Here is an 18,395-nt window from a genome sequence, read left to right as displayed (position 1 = left end):
GAGACGACCGTCGAACTCGGCTTCTGCCTGGCTTCCTCGAACTGCAGTCGTGGGGACTGCCTGAGCCAAAGCTTCCCGCTATCCTGTCTTTCGCACGCAGCGAATCCCGGATGAGCGCTGCTAGCCCACCCTTTCTGTCAAGACTCCATGCACATTGCACCCTTTAGAGAACGTGCAGCCTTCTGATCCTGCTTCCTTGCAGCAAACTTGGCCTTCCACTTCCTGCGCGCAAGCGAGCCTGAAGAAGCGTCTTCCATCTAGCCCATCCCATAACTCACACTTTGCTTGCTCACGATAGCTTGCTAAGAGTGCTGGACCTAGGAGCTGTGAATATACATGTATCGACCTGCGACCTGACTTCAACTGGATTCCCAGAAGTTGCAGCCCCACTCACGCTCCCACCACTGCCCGCTGCGGGTTGGGCTGAATAAAATTCGGAAGAATGCTTGTAAAGCCCAGCAGAGTCTGTGCGCGGAACGTCACTGCCCAACCTTTGAGAACCTCGCCACACGCGGGGCTTCCCTCCTGCTCCACGCGCCGAGGCGCCAGGCGTCTGATAGTAGTGCAGTGCCGGTGAGCGGTCTGTGCATTGATGCAGAGACATGCTCGCGCTAAAGAATGCGCTGAGTCACGAGATCAACACAAAGGCAAGACAAGGAGGCCACGCACATGTCAAACTCGTCACAACAGTCGTGTTCGTTTTCCCCCCTAACCAATCCCCTGTATGCGGTCCTTACGGCCCTGAAAACATTCCAGCAGATTCCAGCCGCCGGAGCATGTACGGCGTACGCGCTGCACATGGATGTGCTATTACCAGCTACAAAGTGCATACAGTATGTGCCAAACGCAACGTCGCGGGTTCCAATTGCCCGCAGCCTTCCACAGCTCCGTCTGCGAAACAAGTTGAGTTTGGCTGACACCAACTGACACCTACGGAATGCCTTCCTCGCTGCGTGCTGTCTACATAGACGTATACTAGGCACCAGCGCATACATACCACGTTCATATCACTCCGCTCGTTTGTGGTGATACGTCGTCTTCGGCTCGGCAGATCTCTTGACAATTAAGTCGGCCTAACCTCTGCTTTGACTCGCTCATGACCCACCCTAGCCAAGTAAACGATGCTGCGGCTTTCTATAGCCATCGCCTTTTGCAACGGCAACATTGCCAAGATCTCTCCAGAATCCCGATCTGCGTTGGCCACTTGGAACAACACAAAACCCGTCAAATTGCAAGCCTTATTCACCAGCCTGCTGTATGCTGCGTATCCTCTTGATCATATGCTCGCCGGTTCTTGGCTGCCGCATTTGAAAAGATCCGTCCCATTTCTTTTCCCGCTGACTACCCCGATTGCAAAATACTGGCTGGCAAACTTGATATCTAAGGACTGTCACTCAGTCGATCGTCCAATGTCAGGCGTCAGGGATCAGATGCAAATGTCCAGTGTCAAGCTATTACTACTCAAACCATCTTTCCTTCCTTTTTATCACTATCATTCATCCATAACCATATCTCAAGAATTTTCGGGCAGAGCTCATTAGCGAGATGCGCGCACTCAACATCCTGATCTCGGCGCTCGTGACGAGCTCAGCGCTGGTAACAGCGACGACCTACTTCCTCGATGAAGCCAGTTCGTCCTCGCTCAATCGGCGCGAGATGGATACCATCCTACAGTTCCGTCAGCGCTCGCACTCGCTTACGATGCACAAGCGCGGCAGTAACTCGTGCCGTCACCATCATATCAAAGGCAGCAAGAAGATCAAGTCGAACAAAGGGGAGGAGCTCTGGGACTCTTCTTCGTCAAGACACCGTCACAACAGCACTGGCGCTTCGTCCTCGTCCCATCGATTCAGCAGCAAGGGGAACAAGAACGGTCTGTGTTGGGCAAACGGACCGTACGTCGACGTTGGCAAGTTCAAGAAATCAATGAGCTGGCTCTACAGCTGGTCTGCCTCCATGCCGCTGAAGGACGGCAAGTGGTGGCTCCCGGACGACATTCAGTACTTCCCAATGTTGTGGGGCAAGGAGAGGAAGCGGATCGCCGAATGGAAGAAACATGTGTTGAATGACCGCCATGCCCGGCAAAACAAGGCCAAAGTTGCCATGGGACCGAACGAAGTGAATCAAGTCGGCCAAGGCAAGATGACGCCTGCAGAAGCATGCGACTTGTACCGCAAATACATCATCCCGCTCAAGGACGAAGACGGCTGGTACCTCATCGGACCGTCGACAACCAGCGCGCCGGACGGCAAGAAGTGGACGAAAGAGTTCAAAAAGAGTTGCCCCGACGTGTATCGCAAGATTGACGCCGATGCTGTGCACTACTATGGCACCAACCCAGACACCGCGATCAAGTACATCAAAGATTGGCACCAGACGTTTGGAAAGGACATTTGGATCACCGAGATCGGGTGCATGAACTTTGATGGCTCTGGCCCGCCGACTCTTGGGCAGGCGTATGATTTCCTCAAGCGTACTTCCAACTTTGCCGATGATGCAGACTATGTCAAGGGATGTGAGTATCTCTGTAACAGCACCACGTGTTTCTTATCCTTGACTCCAAGTTGCGACTCAGGCGGCTGATCCATCGTGACGTTGGCACAACCTCCCTTTGCAACAGATGCATATTATGCCGTACTAGAGAAGCTGAACATCAACCCCGTCAACCGCTTGTCCACCGTCACGGGCAACCCGACGGACCTCTTTAAGTTCTGGGTGAACCTCTGAAGCCGAGCAACTCTAGCTCCACGTAGCGTGGCCTCATGACGTGTTCCTGGACGAGCGGCAGCCGCGTCCAGTCGCGGTTACGGCTCATCGCTTCACACTCCTTCCAATCTTGCCCGCCGTCTCATCAGCATCGCAAAAGTCTTTCATCCTTTGCCTCTCCTTCCCGGATCCCGACTCATCCCTTCGCCAAGCGATGCAAGGCACTACAAATGAAGCGCTTATGTACCTGTAACCATATTCCTGTTGGCACGATTGCCGACCGCAGTGGCCTTGTAGAACCACACATGTATTGTAGAGCCGGTCCAATCCGCGTTTTGGGTGTTTGAATACCCCCGCCCCCGGCGACCCTCTGCTACCTGATAGTCTGCGCACATTTCTGCGGCTCGCAGGCTGCGACGTAATGTAAGTCGGAGACAGTTACAATGTAGAACACATTTGCAGTACAGTGGACTTGGACAATTTACATAGACAGGGACGGATATTGTGGGAGAGGCTCGAGAGTAACTGTAGAAGCCGTGGAGTGGAGGCGAAGGATCCTCCCTGCAGAATAGAAGACAAGTGCGTGGCTCGTTGGAGAGGGTCGACGTGAGGTGAGGCAACGCATGCTGCCGCTCATGCTTGTCAGCGCGCAGCTCTGTCCTGCGCGCTCTAGCTATCCGCCAAGATCGCCTCGTTCAGCTCGGCGAGTGGGGCCATCTCCTTGGGGTCTATCAGCCCAAATTCGTTGACGAATAGCAGGAAGTGGCGATAGGACGTGTTTAGATGTGCCTCGATGGAGAGCGCGCAAATTTGGTGGAAATGCGAAGAGTAAAGGTGGTACTGTTTCCACCGGCAACCATTTTGCATGGTCAGGTTCGATCTTAAAGGTGAGAGCCACGACCTCGGGTCTCATCTAAAGAACAGCACGCGTGGAGACTCACGTAGATACGCCCGAGACGCCTCATGATTGCTTTGACTCGTGCTTGAAAGTCTTTCGGAAAGGGTACGCCTGGGTATAGAATGTGTCGATCGTTAGCCAACCGTGCTTGCTTTTGCTTTCCTCACCTTTTCTGCCGGTTCCAATTCCACGTATATACCCCTTTCTAACCCTTTGCTTCATCCCAAGCACTACTCCACCCCAACAATCCGACTCACCAATCTTGCTAGGGAAAACGCTATCATCGTCAAGCTGAGCCTGTACCCAGCTCATGAGACAGTCGACGTAGTCCGGCGCGCTCATCTTGGTCGGCTTTTTATACTCTGGTACGGTCGGATCTTGCCAGTGGTATTCGAACCGCGGTCCTGCCGACATCGTCGGGCATTCTTGTGGCGTGCACTGCGACGCGAAGAGAGAAAGGGATGAACGGCCCCATCAGTACTCGTGTCCAGAATAATCGACGAAGCGGGACTCCTTTATACGTACGAATTCTGTGATAGTTCCGTAGAGCATATTGAGGTGATTGAAGAAGTCAACAGCTGCGAAAGGGATTTAAGGGGAGTTTAAGGGAGTGCGTCACAATGTGCAAGTACGGCATCGTTAGCTCGCTTGGCTTGGCTGCCACTTTCCACAAGGGCATACCCGGGCATGGTGGCACAGAATACCACGCTCTGCTTCCTGTCGGACTGTCAAACTGGTTTACTCACTGTTGACGGCCAGCCATTCATTCAAGTCTTCGCCCTCAGGGAGTACCACGGCGACGCGGAGGTTACCACTGCCGAGTGTCGCTTCAGCATAACGTTTGAGTTGGCTATTGAACGTCACAGACCGGAGAAGTGGGAGAAAGTGCAAGCGCAATCAGTCGGTGGTCTGCAAGAGCGACAGCACCTGTAAAAAGTTTACTATTGTTTGGTTCCCTCGGGTATATTGCGCTTTGGTTTGAAGGTCTTGGTCTTAGACAGACTGCGGCAATGTCCGTCATGAGAGCAGTGGCACAACGGTGAAATCGAGGAGCAGTCAGTTCAACCTGTATCTTTTCTACAGACGCTTCGGAGTATGCGCTATCCAGCACACGTGGCTCGACGCATGACAAGGTTCGGATGGGAGGCACTTGCTGGACATTTCGCCGTTCAAACACGCATCGAAGCCTGCGACGCGTCGGAAGGACTCACCCGAAGAAGGACGACATGTCTGCGGGTTACTTGCTGCGAACAGAACGAAAAATAAGGTGCGCTGGGCGTGGGACTCGCTTGGCGAACGGGTAGCACGGTTCAAATGGAGGGGGAGACAGGGATATGCTGTTGCTGCTGAGGATGCTGTTGGTTGCATGTCGCGGCCAAAGTGAAGTCACAAGTGTTGTTCGACGCTCCACCCCAGACGCCGAACGGGCGCCACAACAGGGGGGGCGCCTTTCCGCCAGCATCGCACATAGCTAGTGGGAACTGGGGAGCCCACAACATAGCTGGGCGGAACAACCCTACCTTTGGGGAGAGTCGCAACTGGGCCAACGCGCAGCGCGACCTTCGACTGTCCCGATGATGGGTTGTTCTTTAACCTCTTTGACCTGTGGTCCTGCCATCGGCTTGCGCTGTGTCGACATCTGGTGTTTGGACGACCGAAACGCGATTGAGTTCAATTGCGCGTGCAGCTCTCTTTTGGACATGATGCGGTGATGTTTACAGCACATTCCCTCATTCGAAGGAAAGGGATAAAGGAAGACACGCGGCACGACCAGTGCAAAGGAAACACGGAGGAAGGGCATTCGAGATGAGCTTCATGGACGGCCTCATCATCCTCTCTTCCAACGGCAGACCGCTCATCACGTCTCGCTTCTCTTCCTCGTCGTCTTCTTCCTCGCATGGAGCGAACAGCGCTAGTAGTGGGGATAGCGACGCCGGCGCCAGCGCTAATGGCAGCGGTTTCAGTGGAGCGCGCGCTGTATATGCCCGTATCCATGTAGACCGCTTCAATGCTCAGGTCCTCCACGCAATACAAACCAGCGCACATGCCCGGCTTGCCCGACCTCGGCGAACTGTCGCGCCCGCTCACAAAGGTCCACATCGGACCGATCGGGCCGTTAATGGCAAGGGAAAATGCAAGGCGACGACAGCACAAGGTGGTTCTGGGGATGATTGGTTTGGAAGCGTCGTACTACAAGAAGCGTTTGCCGGGCAGAGCATCCAGAATGCCGCGCTCGAAGGGGCTGATCCTCTCGGCAGGGATGAAGCCGAGGAAGACTATGGTTACGCTGGAGAAGAAGAGGAAGACGACCCAAATGGAATGTTAGCGCAACGGATGCTTCCAGCCACCGACTACGAGCTGCCAAGGATCCTCAACCTCGATGATGTGCCGCCCGTGCTGTGGGTCCACGGAGTACCGCCGCTGAATGCCTGTGCGAATGAGGGCAATCCATGGAGAGGGTCAGGGCAAAGCTGTTCCGTGACAAATGATGAAAATAGTCTTCGGCCAGGCACCAGCGGCGCAGATCAGAGACAAGACACACGGGTCGACTTGCTTGCGCCGACACCTGCGCCCTTGAGCGATCATGAAAATATTTGGCAAAAACAACAACAACAACAACAAGGGGAGCTTCCACCATCCTCTGCAGCCCCTGCGCCAAATGGCACAACTGAGGATGAAGGGGATCTGTGGGATCCACTGGAAGCGCGGTCGGAAGAGGGTGGCACCTGCTTGATACACAAGCGACACAACGACCTGCATTTCCTCATTCCGGTATCTTCAGAGGGTGAGCGAGCAAGCCATAGATTGTACTTCCGCTGATGCATGCTAGCGTGCTGACTGACTGTCGTTCATATTCCGGATGTGTCAAGTCCCGCCGCTTCTCCCGCTTACATTCCTATCACACTTCATCCGCCTCCTTGTCACATACGTGTCCCCGATGCCTTCCTCCTCGCAAGTGCAATCGGCGAACCAGGCGCACTTGCTCACAACGGAAACGATCAAGGCAAACTTCGACATCATCTACGCGCTGCTCGAAGAGATTCTCGACGATGGAGGCGCATGGCCACTCACCACGGACGAGATGATCCTCCGCGAAATCGTCCCCGCCGAACAGGGTGGGTGGAGGCGCCGGGCGGAGGTCTGGGCGGAGAAGCTCGGCGCTAGGTGAGTGGCATTGGCAGTAGCAGAGATTCGCGCGGCTCTGGCTTTCTGGCGGCGCGCACAGAGTTGGGAAGACTCGGACTCGCGGTCGGCTCCCCAGCTAGCTCCTGCTGGGTTGGAGGAGGGGTGTGCATACTTCAACAGCGTTTTTCGATATTTGGTTGAAGGATGAAGCATATTTTTTTCGCTGTGTTCTTTCGGACTGGAGCATACACCCTCCGCTTCCGTTGTGGAGCCACCGGGCTTGGTGCTCTCTTGAAGACTCCTTATCCACTTCTGATGCTCTCAGCGCACCCGCTGTTGCATTTCACTCTTACACGTCAGCTGAGCTGGACGAGGCACTGACCCATTTCACTTGCTTCCCACCTTTTGCCTCCCATGCTCATGCTCTGCTTGTGTCACTTCGCCAGGTAAGTGCTCTGTGTTCTCTCCTTTTCATTTCAGACCATTCGTGGAGGTCAAAGCTAGCTAGCGATAGCCATAAGATGAAAAATACCAATTATCTTAGCGGATTCCACTGCCTGGCATTTTCTTGCCGTTGGAGATATTTAAGCCTTCCATGGATCTCTGATCTCACTTCGACTTCATCTCTGCTGCGCGTGATTCGAGCCCATGGGTGCTGACAACGGCCTTTTCCTTTTCCTTCTCGCTCCGCTTCTTGTCTGATTAATTTGGCTCTGGCCACCCCTTCTCAAGTCTATCGGCTCAGCATGGCCCGTCCGCGGCCGCAGTCATCAACGCAGCAATTAACTCTCCAGTGCCTTGGCGCATGCCAACGCTGCGCTACAGCAATAATGAGATCTACATCGATGTTGTTGAGCGGTTAGAAGGCACCGTTGGCCGCGACGATCACTTACGCCGCGCAAATCTGTACGCTACAGTCGTTTGTCGCAGCCGATTGTCAGGTGCGTACATAGGGGTAAAACGGCGCTCCACATCGTCTTGCTTGCGGCTGAATGGGCGTGACGGACTCCTTTGGTTGTACCCAGGCATGCCCGAGATCCTCATCGCGCTCAGCAAAGCCGAGCTGCTGCGAGATGCGTCTCTCCATCCGTGCGTGCGCGGGCGCAGATGGCAACAGGAGCAGATTCTCTCCTTCATCCCGCCCGACGGCTCCGTCGAGCTCGCTAGCTTCCGTGTCGGCGATGCGCACAGCGTGGCCTTGTTCGAGCCTGCACAACAAGGGGGCGCCGGCGCTTCCCCTTCTTTGCCGCCGCCGATGTCGTCACCTGCAGGCAACCTAGAAAACGCCGCGCCGCTCAGCTGCCACTGCTGGATGCGCGGCGGGTTGCTTAATCTTGATCCAGATGGCGACGGCGCGATGCGCACGGTCGAGTTCGAGATCGAGATCGAGCCACGCTTGCAGCAGGACCGGCATCTGCAGGAGATCGTCGTGTCGTTCGAGTTGCCAGAGGATGCAACCAACGTCGATGCCGTGCTCATCGGGGAGGGCAGCAGCAGCGCTGCTCAGCGTGATGTCGGGTCCGCAGGGACGTTCATGTACGACTCGTCGCTGCACGTCTTCCGCTGGAGCATCGGCTCCTTACGTCGCTCATCGCTGGCACGTGCCAAGGGCAGCTTTGAGACGTACAGCATCGCCCCCCGACCCGCGAGCAGCGCCACGGTGCAGTTTCAAGTGGGCATGCACGGTTTGTCGGGCGTCCGAGTCGATAGCCTCACGCTGCAAGGCGAAGGGTACAAGCCATTTAAAGGCGTTCGGAACGTCCTCGTCGGCGACCTTGAGTACAGGTGGTCCTAGACCTCACGCATGCGATTGCGCTTGTACTATGGAGCACAGCAGTCTTGCAGCAAATGGGAGAGGAAAAGAGCAAAGCAGATCTATAACATAGAATGTGGTGATTATCAGACAAAAAATAAACAAAAAGCTGAGTATGACGGTGAAAAGAATCACTGAAGAGCGAATGAAGAACGAAGACTATCTGTTTACGGACTTCGCTTTGTGCTGCAAGCTACGGTAAGGTACCTACGTGGGACGTCTTAATGCACGGGTCAATTCACCGTGCAGAGGATATGCAGAACGGCACGCGTGGGGTGGTACAAATCCGAAAGGTAGACGGCTGCAAGACCAGGGACATAGCTTTATGACGACTTCACGGCGTTAAGGACAATGTTCCACAGCTTGGTGGGTTGGCCGCTGGAGGTGGCAAGCGCGTTGACCTTTCCGATGTTGGTGTGCGTCAGGACGGCATATGGCGCGACGAACTTCACGTAGTCTGTGCTCTCGGCCCACTCCATGACGCCCTGGACGTACTTCTGCGCCTTGGCCTTGCTCGGTGCGCCGCCGCCGTGGTTGTAGTCATAAGCACCGTACTCGGTGATGGCAAGTGGTTTGCCGAACTCGGCATGCCAGGCCTCGAACGTCCAAATCGTCGTCTGTGGGTCGGTCTGGTAGTCGTGCACGGAGTCGTAGTCAATCGCCTTGAACACGTCCGGGCACTGCGAGCGGAATCTCTTGTACCACGAGTTACCCAAGATGGAGCTCGGGCCGATGATCTCGACACCGTGGTTCTGCTTGAGGGGAAGGAAGTACTGACGACCAATAGCACACGCTTCGCTGACGGTCATGCCGCCCTGCGTCGCCAGATCCACCTCGTTGAACATCATGATCTTGCGCGGCGAGCCATCGGGGCACTTTTTCAGTAGCGGCGAGTTCGGGTTGTTCACGATGTACTTCTTGAAGTCCGAGTAGCGCTGGGCACCATTGCCGGCCTTCACATTCTTGGTGCCCCAGAGCATGGGGAAGTAGCTGTGGAAGGGCATGTGTCAGAAGATAGGTACAGTTGGCGGAGAAGAAATGCCAAACTCACCAGACACCATCGGGGATCTTCTTGAGACCTTTTGAAGGCGTCTGGCCGTTGGGCGTCGCCTGCCAGTCGTACATCCATGAAACCTTCTTGCTGGAGGTAAACTTGGAGAAGTCGATGCCGTAGTCGGCTGTGGCGATACCGAGCTTGGAGCCAGCATGCGACTGGCTTGTGCTGCTCTTGACGCTCTTGGCTCTCTTGACGGTTCTGAAGTTCATGCAGTCGCCGCTGTTGCTGTCACTAGCGAGACGAGTCGAGTTTTTGTTTGAGGTATCCTTGCGGCACTCGAGGCTCATGCCGTGGTGGCGGTGCATGCGCTTGACGCCGCTCAGGGCATCGTTCGAGGCGTCCGAGGCTGCAAAAGCCGTGCTGGCCACGAAGGCGGCGAGAATGAGGGCTTGGAGTTGCATTGTGGGTTAGATAAAGTTGCGAAAAACTGAGAGAAGTGTGCTAATTGATGATGAGGCTGATCTATCCGGGCGAGAGGCAATGACTTCTAGTCGAAAACGATGGTGTAACGAGCGTATGAATTTAAGCAGATTTGCTTGCGTCAAGCGAGTCTGATATGAGATATCTTCGACTTGGGTTGGTTTGGCGTCGCCGGGACTTTGAGAATAGAGCCGGCCAGATATAGTTGGCCGAGTGCAAGGAGACGGAGCGGGCGGGCGAGAGGCTGAAGAAGAGAGCACGGGGACGGAACACGAGACTTGGTGGTAAGAAGGGGGACGACGGACGTTGGAACCTGCTTGGAAGTGATGACATATATCCTCCTGGACAGGCAATAGCTAGATGCCAACACCAAGAAGAAAGCAAGATGCCTTGGAGATCACCCAGGGTCAACCCGGAAATCTATGGAGTTGTACAGTACACGGCAAAAGGCAGCAAAGCGACAGTAATGACAGAGCAATCACAGGGCCGATGGGCTGGACTGTACGCTTGCAGCACAGTGGGACGAAAGTTTGTCAGTCGAACATAGTGGTTCACATAGACTGGGGCAAAAACGTGCTGGGGGATGCGCTACATACAGCCGCCGATCGCTCCACATGCGTCCACCGCCACACAGATTGCCGCCTCTCGATCACTGCAGCTAGGCAGCTTGCGGCTCGGAGACGACTCGGAGAGAAGATTCAATGCGGAATATACTCGAACGATGATGACACCCTCTTCCATTCAACACATCGCTCCAGCAGGCTCCAGTCCGCATTCGGAGTGCCACTTATATGTGGATTCGCTACTTGCCGTGAGCTGCTGCTGAGCGGAACTGAGAGAAACTGCAGCTGCGATTCCCGGTTTCAGTTTGGATACGGCTATCAGCAACAATAACCGAACTGGTTGGTATTGCAACGCCACCCGCCCTCGTGTCATGTGCACTGCCGCAAAAAGTAGCACTGGGTTCAGAGCTGAGGAGATCGCATTCTGTGTACTATGTAACGAGACAGATTGGCGACCGGCAGCAACAGCATGCGGCATATGAAGGTAAAAACTGAAAGAAACTCCAACAGTGTTGCTGTGCCCGCGACAGCACCTGTCGGCAATATAACGACTGGAGATTACATATTCACGAGTCGCGTCGATTATTCGTAGGCTGCCGGTCTGCCGCAGTGCTGTGGCTCGCCCAATCTTGCAAATTGTGCCAAGTGTCTGGCAGCACTGGCCCGCAGAACCCAGACACTAGACTCCACCCACACGGCGGTTCCTGTCTCAAATGAAACCATTGTTTGCACGTGCTGATCAAGGATTTGCTGACATGCTCCATTGCGAGCGACTGGCTCCTGTTTCACTCACAGCCAGCAGGAAGGAGGCGAGGAGCTCACCCCAACGGCTATTTCTCGGAGCCTCCGGGTCCTTCAATCTTCCTGTGGTCCACCATTCGACGCTCGTTTCCAGCGCAGTGTTTCCTTTGGCTTCTGGTATATTGTCTGTGGTCTCTCCTCTTGCTAATGCGATAAACGTCGGTCTCATCTTGTGGTGCCAAGTCTTGCTTCACTGGCCTGAAACGAAAGCGACGACGACGACACTGGCAAGAGTGGAGAGTCGATACAGCCCATTGCATAGGTTCATAGCACGCTGGGGTTCAAGCTGCTCCACAGGTCTTGATTCCTACGTATGGCCCACCTATTTCCAACTTGGCGATCCACCCTGCTAACATTGTCTCTTGTGCCATTCTGCGGCCCTTAACCGAGCCTTTTCGTCTCCGGTGTTTATCATGTTGGCCGCTAATCGTCTGCCTGCACCCCTGCACCCTCCAGGACTCCGCATGCTATCATTATCCGGCGCCATATGTACTCGCGCTACAAGACAAAGGTTACCCGCCACTGAGCAAGCGTACCACGCGAGTCACAACCACGATTTGTGGTGCAAGCCATTCAACAAGGTTATCCTAACCACATCCTTTCCCGTCCAATATCCCTCAGACTCTTAGACCTCAAGTACTCATTACTTGGTTTCGGTTATGAATACATCAATATCGGCAAATAGCGTTAATCTGTCTATCGCTCATCATTCATCAGACGAGCATGTCAGCATTCAGCGTGTTAATCGAGCGCGTATAGAATAGCGTTCAGCACGTCCATTGTGCAGCACACCCGTCCAAGCACGCTAATGCGCGGTTGACCATCTGAACATACATATACATACAACTATGGGATCTGGCCGCGGATCTCTGACCCACAACGTCGACGGCTACATATAATGCCTCTGATGTATTTCCTCTTGCAATGTCTTTCATCAACAAGCGACATTCCTTACGTATATGCACAACCTTTCGCAACTTGCTAGTGGCGCGCTGCGCTCATACGCGTACAACGCAGGCGCTATATATAGTCGTACTCAAACATGCTTTCGTCTTCTGTATGGTCGGCCACTTCCCCCACCAGAAGTCAGCCGCAAGTATCTCCGAGCGGCCTGTAGACATGGACAGCTCATGCGCAACTCCCAGCTTGGTAGAAGGACCTAGGGTTCTTCACAAGCAAGGGGCGAAGCCTAGAAGAGAAGCTCTCATCTGCGGCTCGACTGCTGGTTTTGGGCACGACTGCTTTGGTGGCGGCGGTGACAGCCGGGATAAACCCCTTCTTGCGTGATAGAATGCGCGAATATACTGAGAAACGCCGCCCAGCAATCTGTCGCAGAGGAAGAGTATAGGAGGGAGAGGAGTGCAAGACGTGTTTCAAAAGCTTGCGACACAAACCTCGCATGTCGGTAAATGTAGTGATACGGGCGTGTCGCTTTCGGTTGCTTTGTCATACGTGAAGTTGCAAAGAGATGAGAGCGCAGGGCGAGCGCCTGGCGTCGGCCTCATGTGATTTAAGCTGACTCTATGCGATGCTGCCAGGGAAGGATTTAGCGCGGTGGCACGCGGAGTGACCATCACTATAGGCGGTGGAGAAGTTGCATACTCAGATATTGATAGAAAAACAAGTAAGGCAGAGCGGAGAGGTCAAGTGAAGCGTAGAAAAGACATAGACTTGCACGTCACATCAGGGGCCGCCACGTCGAATCGCATGCAAGGAAGCTGGGTTCTCGCGCTACCCGCTTGTTCATGCCGCTCAGCTGTTGGTGGAGTTTTGCCAACGTTGTTCGGATACGCCGTCTCTGCGCGAATTGAGATGCAACAGGCGATAGGTTGCTGATATGCGCCCTGTCGACGAGGAACACCTAGTGGCCGTTCGAGAGAGTTCAGGCACGTCTCCGTGGGAGTCCAGCGACGCGGTCCAGCATACATCCACCGATCTTCGTGAGGCACCGACACGCAGCAGCAGCTCGCTCAGCGTTTCGATTGGCGCAGGACAGAGCAGCGCGGGCATTGGAAAAGAACAGAACGAGAGACCTTTGGGAGGACTGCACGGCCTATTATAACTCGTCGCTCGTCGGCGGGTCCCGATCGACGATGTTCTGCACCGAGAAGGGTCTGCTCCTTGCACAGCGTGCGTATTGGTCGGAAGGGCAGTCATGTCGAGTGCTGTAGACAGCTTGCATGAGCACGATGGAAGAGCTGACGCATGAGTGCCCGTGAGTTGAGAGAGTCTGGAGAGTTGGTGGACCAGCTGGCAAAGAGACAAAGAGTGATGAGCGCGTTTTTTGCCAATGTCAGAACCCCTCCCCCCCCTACTCTCGCGCTGGGCGATGACTGGACGATGGGACAAGAGCCGCCAGAGCGCAGGCAGGGGACGAAGGGAGAGAGAGCGTTGACGCGAAAGATTTTCCACTCAATACCCAAGTATGATTGTCCTAGGGCTAAGTACACACGTAGATTTGGTGTTAACAGTGGAACCTCATGGCCAGACGATGGAAGCATCTCACCCATCCGCCCTCGCTGCTCCGTCCTCTCGCTAGCATCCAGCAGCGTGATTCGTCTCGTCAGTTATCGGAGCCAGCACGCAACGGGGTACCGTGGCGCAGAACTTGGCCGGGGGCGACTGACGAGACTTCCGCCATCTTCTTCACCCCGCGCAAACACGCTTCTTGCAAGGCTGTTCAGTACGCTGAGAACACGTCGCTCCTCCAAACATCGGTGGAGCTCACGCCGGGACGCAGCTGGGATAGCCATCATTTTGGCCGATCTCGGTCGCGTCTCTTCAGATCTGCAGCGAAGGAGGCGCTTCTCTCAACCTTCACAGAGGAGCAATTCTGTTCAACACGACCGATTGGCTCTCTATCATAGATCACGTCCACTTCTCTCTATCATGAAGGGGCTCAAGGATTTCCGGCGTTCCCTCAACAAGGACCGCTCGTCCGGCGGCAAGCCAGGGACAGGGACGCCAGCCATGTTCACTGGCGTCAAGTCAGCCGTTTCGATCCAGCCGCCAAAGATGGTAATCAAGGCTCTGCGCGAATATCGATCGCGGGCGCCGCAGGAGCTCTCCTTCCAAAAGGGCGACTTTTTTCACGTTCTTAGCGATAGCAGCAACCCAGATTGGTTCGAGGCGGCGAATCCGATGACCAACGCGAGAGGGCTCGTGCCATCCGCCTACTTTGAGGTCATCACGCGGAGCAACCGGCCTGGTGCGTCGGGACAAGCGGGGCCATCGACCATCGCGCGTGGCCCACTTGCAGCCAGCGGGCCTCAGCCAGGAGTAGCAGGGAATCTGGACAGGGCGGCAGGGGCAGCAATGCCGGGAAAGTCGGGCGGCGGCCTCTATGCGGTCGTCAAGTATGATTTCGAAGCCGAGCGGACGGATGAGCTCGCTGCCAAAGCGGGCGAGTCTATCATCGTCATCGCACAGTCCAACTATGAATGGTTCGTCGCCAAGCCCATCGGCCGGTTAGGTGGGCCAGGCCTGATACCCGTGGCGTATGTGGAGATCAAGGACCTCACAACCGGCCAACCAATCGAGGACGTCAACGAGCTCATTTCCACGGGCGTCATTCCCAAGGTGGAGGAGTGGAAGAAGATGACAGCCGACTACAAGAATACGGCTATCCCACTGGGAAGACTAGACTTCCAAACTCCAGCTGCGGGAAGTGGCCCGGGTGGAGCGATGGATCTGTCCTTTGAGCATCATGGGATGGGCGCGATGGATCCATCGTTTCCGAACAATCAACCGCCGCCACTACCGCCGCCCAAGCAAGGAAGTTTGGACCTGCAAGCGGGCGACGACCAAGAGCTTCCGCCTGGCTTACCACCTGGCGAGCCGTTACCCACTGGTATCATCTCTTCCGCCACAGTTGACTCGTTCCACTTTGAGCAAGGCGACTACTGGTTCCGCATCCAAGCAGCGCACGTCTCGCAGAGCAATGCTAACGCGCCTCCCAGCGCGCCAACGGCACCCGAGGGCGAGGAGCGGGATCTGATCCTGTACCGCCTATACGAGGACTTTTACGAGTTCCAGATCGCCCTGCTCGACCACTTCCCCGCCGAAGCGGGGCGAGAGACGGACGCGAATGGCAATCCGACGCAGCGCATCTTGCCGCTTATGCCTGGGCCGCTCGAGGAGGTGGATGACGTGATCACCGCGCAGCGACGGGGCGACCTGGATCTCTACATCAACCAGCTCTGCGCGCTACCAGAGTACATTATGCGATCCGAGCTCATCCGCCTCTTTTTTGAGCCGCGGCCGGGCGATCACTGCTCTGTGATACCAACGTCTGGTGCCGGCGAGGCGCCCGCGTCGGATGATGGGCTCGGCCAGGAAGCAGCGCAGGTTGTGCAGGCGGCAGCGATGCTTGAGACCGTCCAGAGCAATGGGACATCGTGAGTGACAACATCAGCGCTGTTGTTGGGTGTTACATTGCCAGAGACCCGATTTGGGGAGCTAGCTGACACGTGCCATGGCTTTTTGGCTTGTTCGACCTTGCTCTTTGCAGAAAATATGCTGAGGATCAGCCGGTCGGCCCGAACCCAGTGCTGCCAAATGATCTGGCAGCAGGCGTGGAGAGCTTGAAGATGGACGAGCGGGATCGAATGTCCCAGTCTGGGTCGGATGGTCGAAGTAGCGGTGCGACAGGTCCAAGCGGGTCCTCCTATCTGCAGCCGCAGTACTCAATGACGCGAAATCAGTCCGCGACGACAGTCGGTTCGCGAGGCTCCGGTGCGTCTTCGACACATGCTGGCTGGTCAGGTGCAGGGAGCAGCAGCAATACTGTTGGACGGAAGGACTCATTACCCGGAGCGGGAGGTGCCAGCACACCTTCGACCGGGAGCACAGGTGCAGGTGCGAGTGCAGGAGCGAACGCGCACAATACCGGCCCTAACGCCGGCTTCATCAAGATCAAGATCTTCCATCGCGCGACGGACGACCTCGTCGCGATCCGCGTGCCGCCGTCTGTGACCCACTCTGCGCTAATGGAGAAGGTGCGGGACCGATTGGGCGCCGACATCAATGTTCTGCGATACCGTGAGACACTCGATACCGGCGGCAGCGCGATGATGCGCCTCAGTGACGACGAGGATCTCAGAGATTGGCTCAGCACCGGCGCACAGAAGTTGACGCTGTATGCTGATACAAAGTGAGGTTGAAAAAAGAAGAGAAAGGGTGGGGGCCGCGCGCGACAGTCGATCCACCCGGGGCGCATCGCAACGCAAGAACCGAAATGAAATCAATCACCCATTCCATCCCACGTATGCTTGCACAAGACGCACAACCACTCACACAAAAGAAGACGATAAATGGATCACTCGCCACTCACCCAAGGGTGCCGCTAGGCTCATGGAGCTGTTTCTATCACTTGCACGAGCTCTTCGGTCCCGTGCCACGCCACCGTCCCTTCCTCCATTTTATTCTGAAAGGATATCACTTGTCCCTCGTTACGCCTTCAACTTAACGTCAACTTCGACATAGTGATGTTCTTTCGTCTTGCAACCTCGACCGCCATTCCTTTCCTTTCCTGGCCTGCCAAAGTCGTGTCTCTCCGTATTCACACCGCACATCTCTTTGGGGGGGGGCAACAATACCCAGCTTTTGTCTATCTGTCCTTTTCTTCGCTTTGTCTTCAACCTTTTTTTTCGGGGATCTGTTCTTTCGATGCTTCCAAGTTCCTCATCCTCTTCTCTTTCTTTCTTTCTCCCTCTTCCTTCGATGCAATACCGCGGTTCTTTCACGCCGACGAGAGGCTGTCTTGTAGTCATAGTAGCCCCGCAAATCAACAACCACTAATTGTTTAAAATGCGTTGCGGGATGTGCAAGAGTGCAAACGTAAGAGCAGCCATTCCCGCGGACCTGGTGGAGTTGTCATTTTGTTCTCTAATGATGTACAACTGATTTACAAATACAAAATGCAGACTGCGATTGCTTGCGATCGGCGGGACGCAGCGACTAAAAGAGCGTATCTTCATCTCGGAGATACTCGCCCACGTCACTGAAGGAACGAATGGGAAGAGATCAGCACTTTCGGGGCATAGCGATGATCAGTGCCGCCTTTCCAAAGACTTACGCTTGGTGGAAGACGATGATTGACGTCGGATCTAACTTCCGCGTGTCCACTGTCGATCGAGCTGTTACACCAAATCCCTGAAGAAAGGAAATAGTTGCCTGTGTAAGCGTCGGGCATGCCGCATGCAATGCTAGTCGATGGACTTACAAGTGCAACTCCGCTCATACTGAGCACGACAACGCCGGCATGTTCCGGTGTGTCATCCGTGATCCTCCCCAGATGCGCCTTGACCACATGATTGCCATACAGGAACGGCAGCTCACCATTCGGCTTGATCCAGACCTTGTACTTGGCGTATTGCGCCAGATAGTCGAGACATGTAACGTGCAGTCGGAACTTTCCGGTCTTGCTGAACTTGCCGAAACAAACGCCGAGACTCATGAGGTTTGGCCGCGAGATGGAGACGGCAAGGCGCATGTTGGCCTGTAAGGATACAAATTTTGAACAAAGGAGGAAAAGCAAGGCGAAGGTTGCTTGATTATGTCAGTTTCATGTCACTGTAGTGTGTTCGGACAATGTCTGAGCAGGATGTTCACCTCAGACACGTAATACACGCGATCTCGGTGCAAACGGAAGACATGCGGGTCCTCTTCTCGGTCGATGAGATGCACGATGTTCTTACCAATGTAGTTTGCCAACTTTCCAAATAAGGCCGTCGTCTCTGCCTCTGTTAGCGGACGCATCTTGGTTGCGAGGGTAAGGGCGGCAGGCAAAAGAAGGACGTCAAAAGAGAAAGATCGCCGTTGTCCCTGTCGAAGCTTCAAAAGGGTTCTAGGCCGTTCTTTACGTGTGCCGATGCTTTCACCACTACACTAAGGATGTGAGCAAAGATGGGAATGGAATGGGCACGCAAAGATGCAGAAGAGGAATGAGAGGTGACAGCCCGTCGTCGCGTGGCTCGCTCATTCGCTCTCTCTCTCGTAGAAATTTCGCTG

General features: G+C 55.0%; 10 protein-coding genes across 10 annotated transcripts; 5 read left to right on the top strand and 5 right to left on the bottom strand.

The window, feature by feature from the left end:
- Positions 1-548: 548 nt before the first annotated feature.
- On the bottom strand, positions 549-1,270 carry K437DRAFT_146412 (uncharacterized protein). The gene has a single exon (XM_013387046.1). The coding sequence runs from the start codon at positions 993-995 to the stop codon at positions 612-614; it is 384 nt and encodes a 127-aa protein (XP_013242500.1). The 5' UTR covers positions 996-1,270; the 3' UTR covers positions 549-611.
- Positions 1,271-1,791: 521 nt separating this feature from the next.
- Positions 1,792-2,709, top strand: K437DRAFT_209372 (glycoside hydrolase family 128 protein; the record flags this gene model as incomplete). The annotated part of the gene is made up of 2 exons (XM_013387045.1): positions 1,792-2,515; positions 2,621-2,709. Coding segments are annotated over 2 exons (813 nt in total), but the record flags the coding sequence as incomplete, so codon positions are not given.
- Positions 2,710-3,133: 424 nt separating this feature from the next.
- On the bottom strand, positions 3,134-4,939 carry K437DRAFT_236991 (putative MOB1 protein). Its single transcript, XM_013387044.1, has 7 exons — positions 4,816-4,939; positions 4,547-4,606; positions 4,351-4,454; positions 4,130-4,182; positions 3,862-4,042; positions 3,648-3,715; positions 3,134-3,546 (listed from the first exon to the last, which is right to left on the bottom strand). Exons 1-7 carry the CDS (start codon positions 4,830-4,832, stop codon positions 3,376-3,378), a joined length of 654 nt encoding a protein of 217 aa, XP_013242498.1. The 5' UTR covers positions 4,833-4,939; the 3' UTR covers positions 3,134-3,375.
- A 286-nt stretch (positions 4,940-5,225) lies between these two features.
- On the top strand, positions 5,226-6,959 carry K437DRAFT_146332 (uncharacterized protein). The gene is made up of 2 exons (XM_013387043.1): positions 5,226-6,389; positions 6,475-6,959. Exons 1-2 carry the CDS (start codon positions 5,411-5,413, stop codon positions 6,771-6,773), a joined length of 1,278 nt encoding a protein of 425 aa, XP_013242497.1. The 5' UTR covers positions 5,226-5,410; the 3' UTR covers positions 6,774-6,959.
- A 399-nt stretch (positions 6,960-7,358) lies between these two features.
- K437DRAFT_146345 (clathrin adaptor, mu subunit) lies at positions 7,359-8,701 on the top strand. The gene is made up of 2 exons (XM_013387042.1): positions 7,359-7,671; positions 7,756-8,701. Exons 1-2 carry the CDS (start codon positions 7,536-7,538, stop codon positions 8,523-8,525), a joined length of 906 nt encoding a protein of 301 aa, XP_013242496.1. The 5' UTR covers positions 7,359-7,535; the 3' UTR covers positions 8,526-8,701.
- On the bottom strand, positions 8,631-10,001 carry K437DRAFT_274803 (glycoside hydrolase family 128 protein; the record flags this gene model as incomplete). The annotated part of the gene is made up of 2 exons (XM_013387041.1): positions 8,631-9,533; positions 9,595-10,001. The coding sequence occupies 2 exons, from the start codon at positions 9,999-10,001 to the stop codon at positions 8,867-8,869; spliced, it is 1,074 nt and encodes a 357-aa protein (XP_013242495.1). The 3' UTR covers positions 8,631-8,866.
- A 2,713-nt stretch (positions 10,002-12,714) lies between these two features.
- Positions 12,715-13,450, bottom strand: K437DRAFT_146296 (uncharacterized protein). The gene is made up of 2 exons (XM_013387040.1): positions 13,060-13,450; positions 12,715-12,960 (listed from the first exon to the last, which is right to left on the bottom strand). Exons 1-2 carry the CDS (start codon positions 13,310-13,312, stop codon positions 12,758-12,760), a joined length of 456 nt encoding a protein of 151 aa, XP_013242494.1. The 5' UTR covers positions 13,313-13,450; the 3' UTR covers positions 12,715-12,757.
- Positions 13,451-14,273: 823 nt separating this feature from the next.
- On the top strand, positions 14,274-16,540 carry K437DRAFT_269022 (uncharacterized protein; the record flags this gene model as incomplete). The annotated part of the gene is made up of 2 exons (XM_013387039.1): positions 14,274-15,781; positions 15,895-16,540. 2 exons carry the CDS (start codon positions 14,274-14,276, stop codon positions 16,538-16,540), a joined length of 2,154 nt encoding a protein of 717 aa, XP_013242493.1.
- Positions 16,541-16,705: 165 nt separating this feature from the next.
- On the top strand, positions 16,706-17,287 carry K437DRAFT_146178 (uncharacterized protein). The gene has a single exon (XM_013387038.1). The coding sequence runs from the start codon at positions 16,871-16,873 to the stop codon at positions 17,189-17,191; it is 321 nt and encodes a 106-aa protein (XP_013242492.1). The 5' UTR covers positions 16,706-16,870; the 3' UTR covers positions 17,192-17,287.
- Positions 17,252-18,266, bottom strand: K437DRAFT_248246 (putative NIP7-required for efficient 60S ribosome subunit biogenesis). Its single transcript, XM_013387037.1, has 4 exons — positions 17,997-18,266; positions 17,608-17,883; positions 17,461-17,537; positions 17,252-17,385 (listed from the first exon to the last, which is right to left on the bottom strand). The coding sequence occupies exons 1-4, from the start codon at positions 18,141-18,143 to the stop codon at positions 17,343-17,345; spliced, it is 543 nt and encodes a 180-aa protein (XP_013242491.1). The 5' UTR covers positions 18,144-18,266; the 3' UTR covers positions 17,252-17,342.
- Positions 18,267-18,395: the final 129 nt, after the last annotated feature.

Source organism: Tilletiaria anomala, assembly GCF_000711695.1.
Source record: "Tilletiaria anomala UBC 951 chromosome Unknown K437scaffold_58, whole genome shotgun sequence".
NCBI lineage: Eukaryota > Fungi > Basidiomycota > Exobasidiomycetes > Georgefischeriales > Tilletiariaceae > Tilletiaria > Tilletiaria anomala.
This window is presented reverse-complemented; position numbering and strand designations above follow the sequence as displayed.

Coding starts and splice junctions, on each gene's coding strand:
- K437DRAFT_146332 (XM_013387043.1), top strand. CDS start 5,411: ATGAGCTTCATGGACGGCCTCATCATCCTCTCTTCCAACGGCAGACCG. Junction 6,390..6,474: donor CATTCCGGTATCTTCAGAGG/GTGAGCGAGCAA, acceptor GGATGTGTCAAG/TCCCGCCGCTTCTCCCGCTT.
- K437DRAFT_248246 (XM_013387037.1), bottom strand. CDS start 18,143: ATGCGTCCGCTAACAGAGGCAGAGACGACGGCCTTATTTGGAAAGTTG. Junction 17,884..17,996: donor GCGTGTATTACGTGTCTGAG/GTGAACATCCTG, acceptor GTATCCTTACAG/GCCAACATGCGCCTTGCCGT. Junction 17,386..17,460: donor ATCATCGTCTTCCACCAAGC/GTAAGTCTTTGG, acceptor TCGTTCCTTCAG/TGACGTGGGCGAGTATCTCC.
- K437DRAFT_236991 (XM_013387044.1), bottom strand. Junction 4,455..4,546: donor CCCGAGGGAACCAAACAATA/GTAAACTTTTTA, acceptor GACGTTCAATAG/CCAACTCAAACGTTATGCTG. Junction 4,183..4,350: donor TGAATGGCTGGCCGTCAACA/GTGAGTAAACCA, acceptor TCCCTTTCGCAG/CTGTTGACTTCTTCAATCAC.
- K437DRAFT_146178 (XM_013387038.1), top strand. CDS start 16,871: ATGTTCTTTCGTCTTGCAACCTCGACCGCCATTCCTTTCCTTTCCTGG.
- K437DRAFT_146296 (XM_013387040.1), bottom strand. CDS start 13,312: ATGTATGCTGGACCGCGTCGCTGGACTCCCACGGAGACGTGCCTGAAC. Junction 12,961..13,059: donor GGCGGCCCCTGATGTGACGT/GCAAGTCTATGT, acceptor CACCGCCTATAG/TGATGGTCACTCCGCGTGCC.
- K437DRAFT_146345 (XM_013387042.1), top strand. CDS start 7,536: ATGCCAACGCTGCGCTACAGCAATAATGAGATCTACATCGATGTTGTT. Junction 7,672..7,755: donor TTGTCGCAGCCGATTGTCAG/GTGCGTACATAG, acceptor GGTTGTACCCAG/GCATGCCCGAGATCCTCATC.
- K437DRAFT_146412 (XM_013387046.1), bottom strand. CDS start 995: ATGTATGCGCTGGTGCCTAGTATACGTCTATGTAGACAGCACGCAGCG.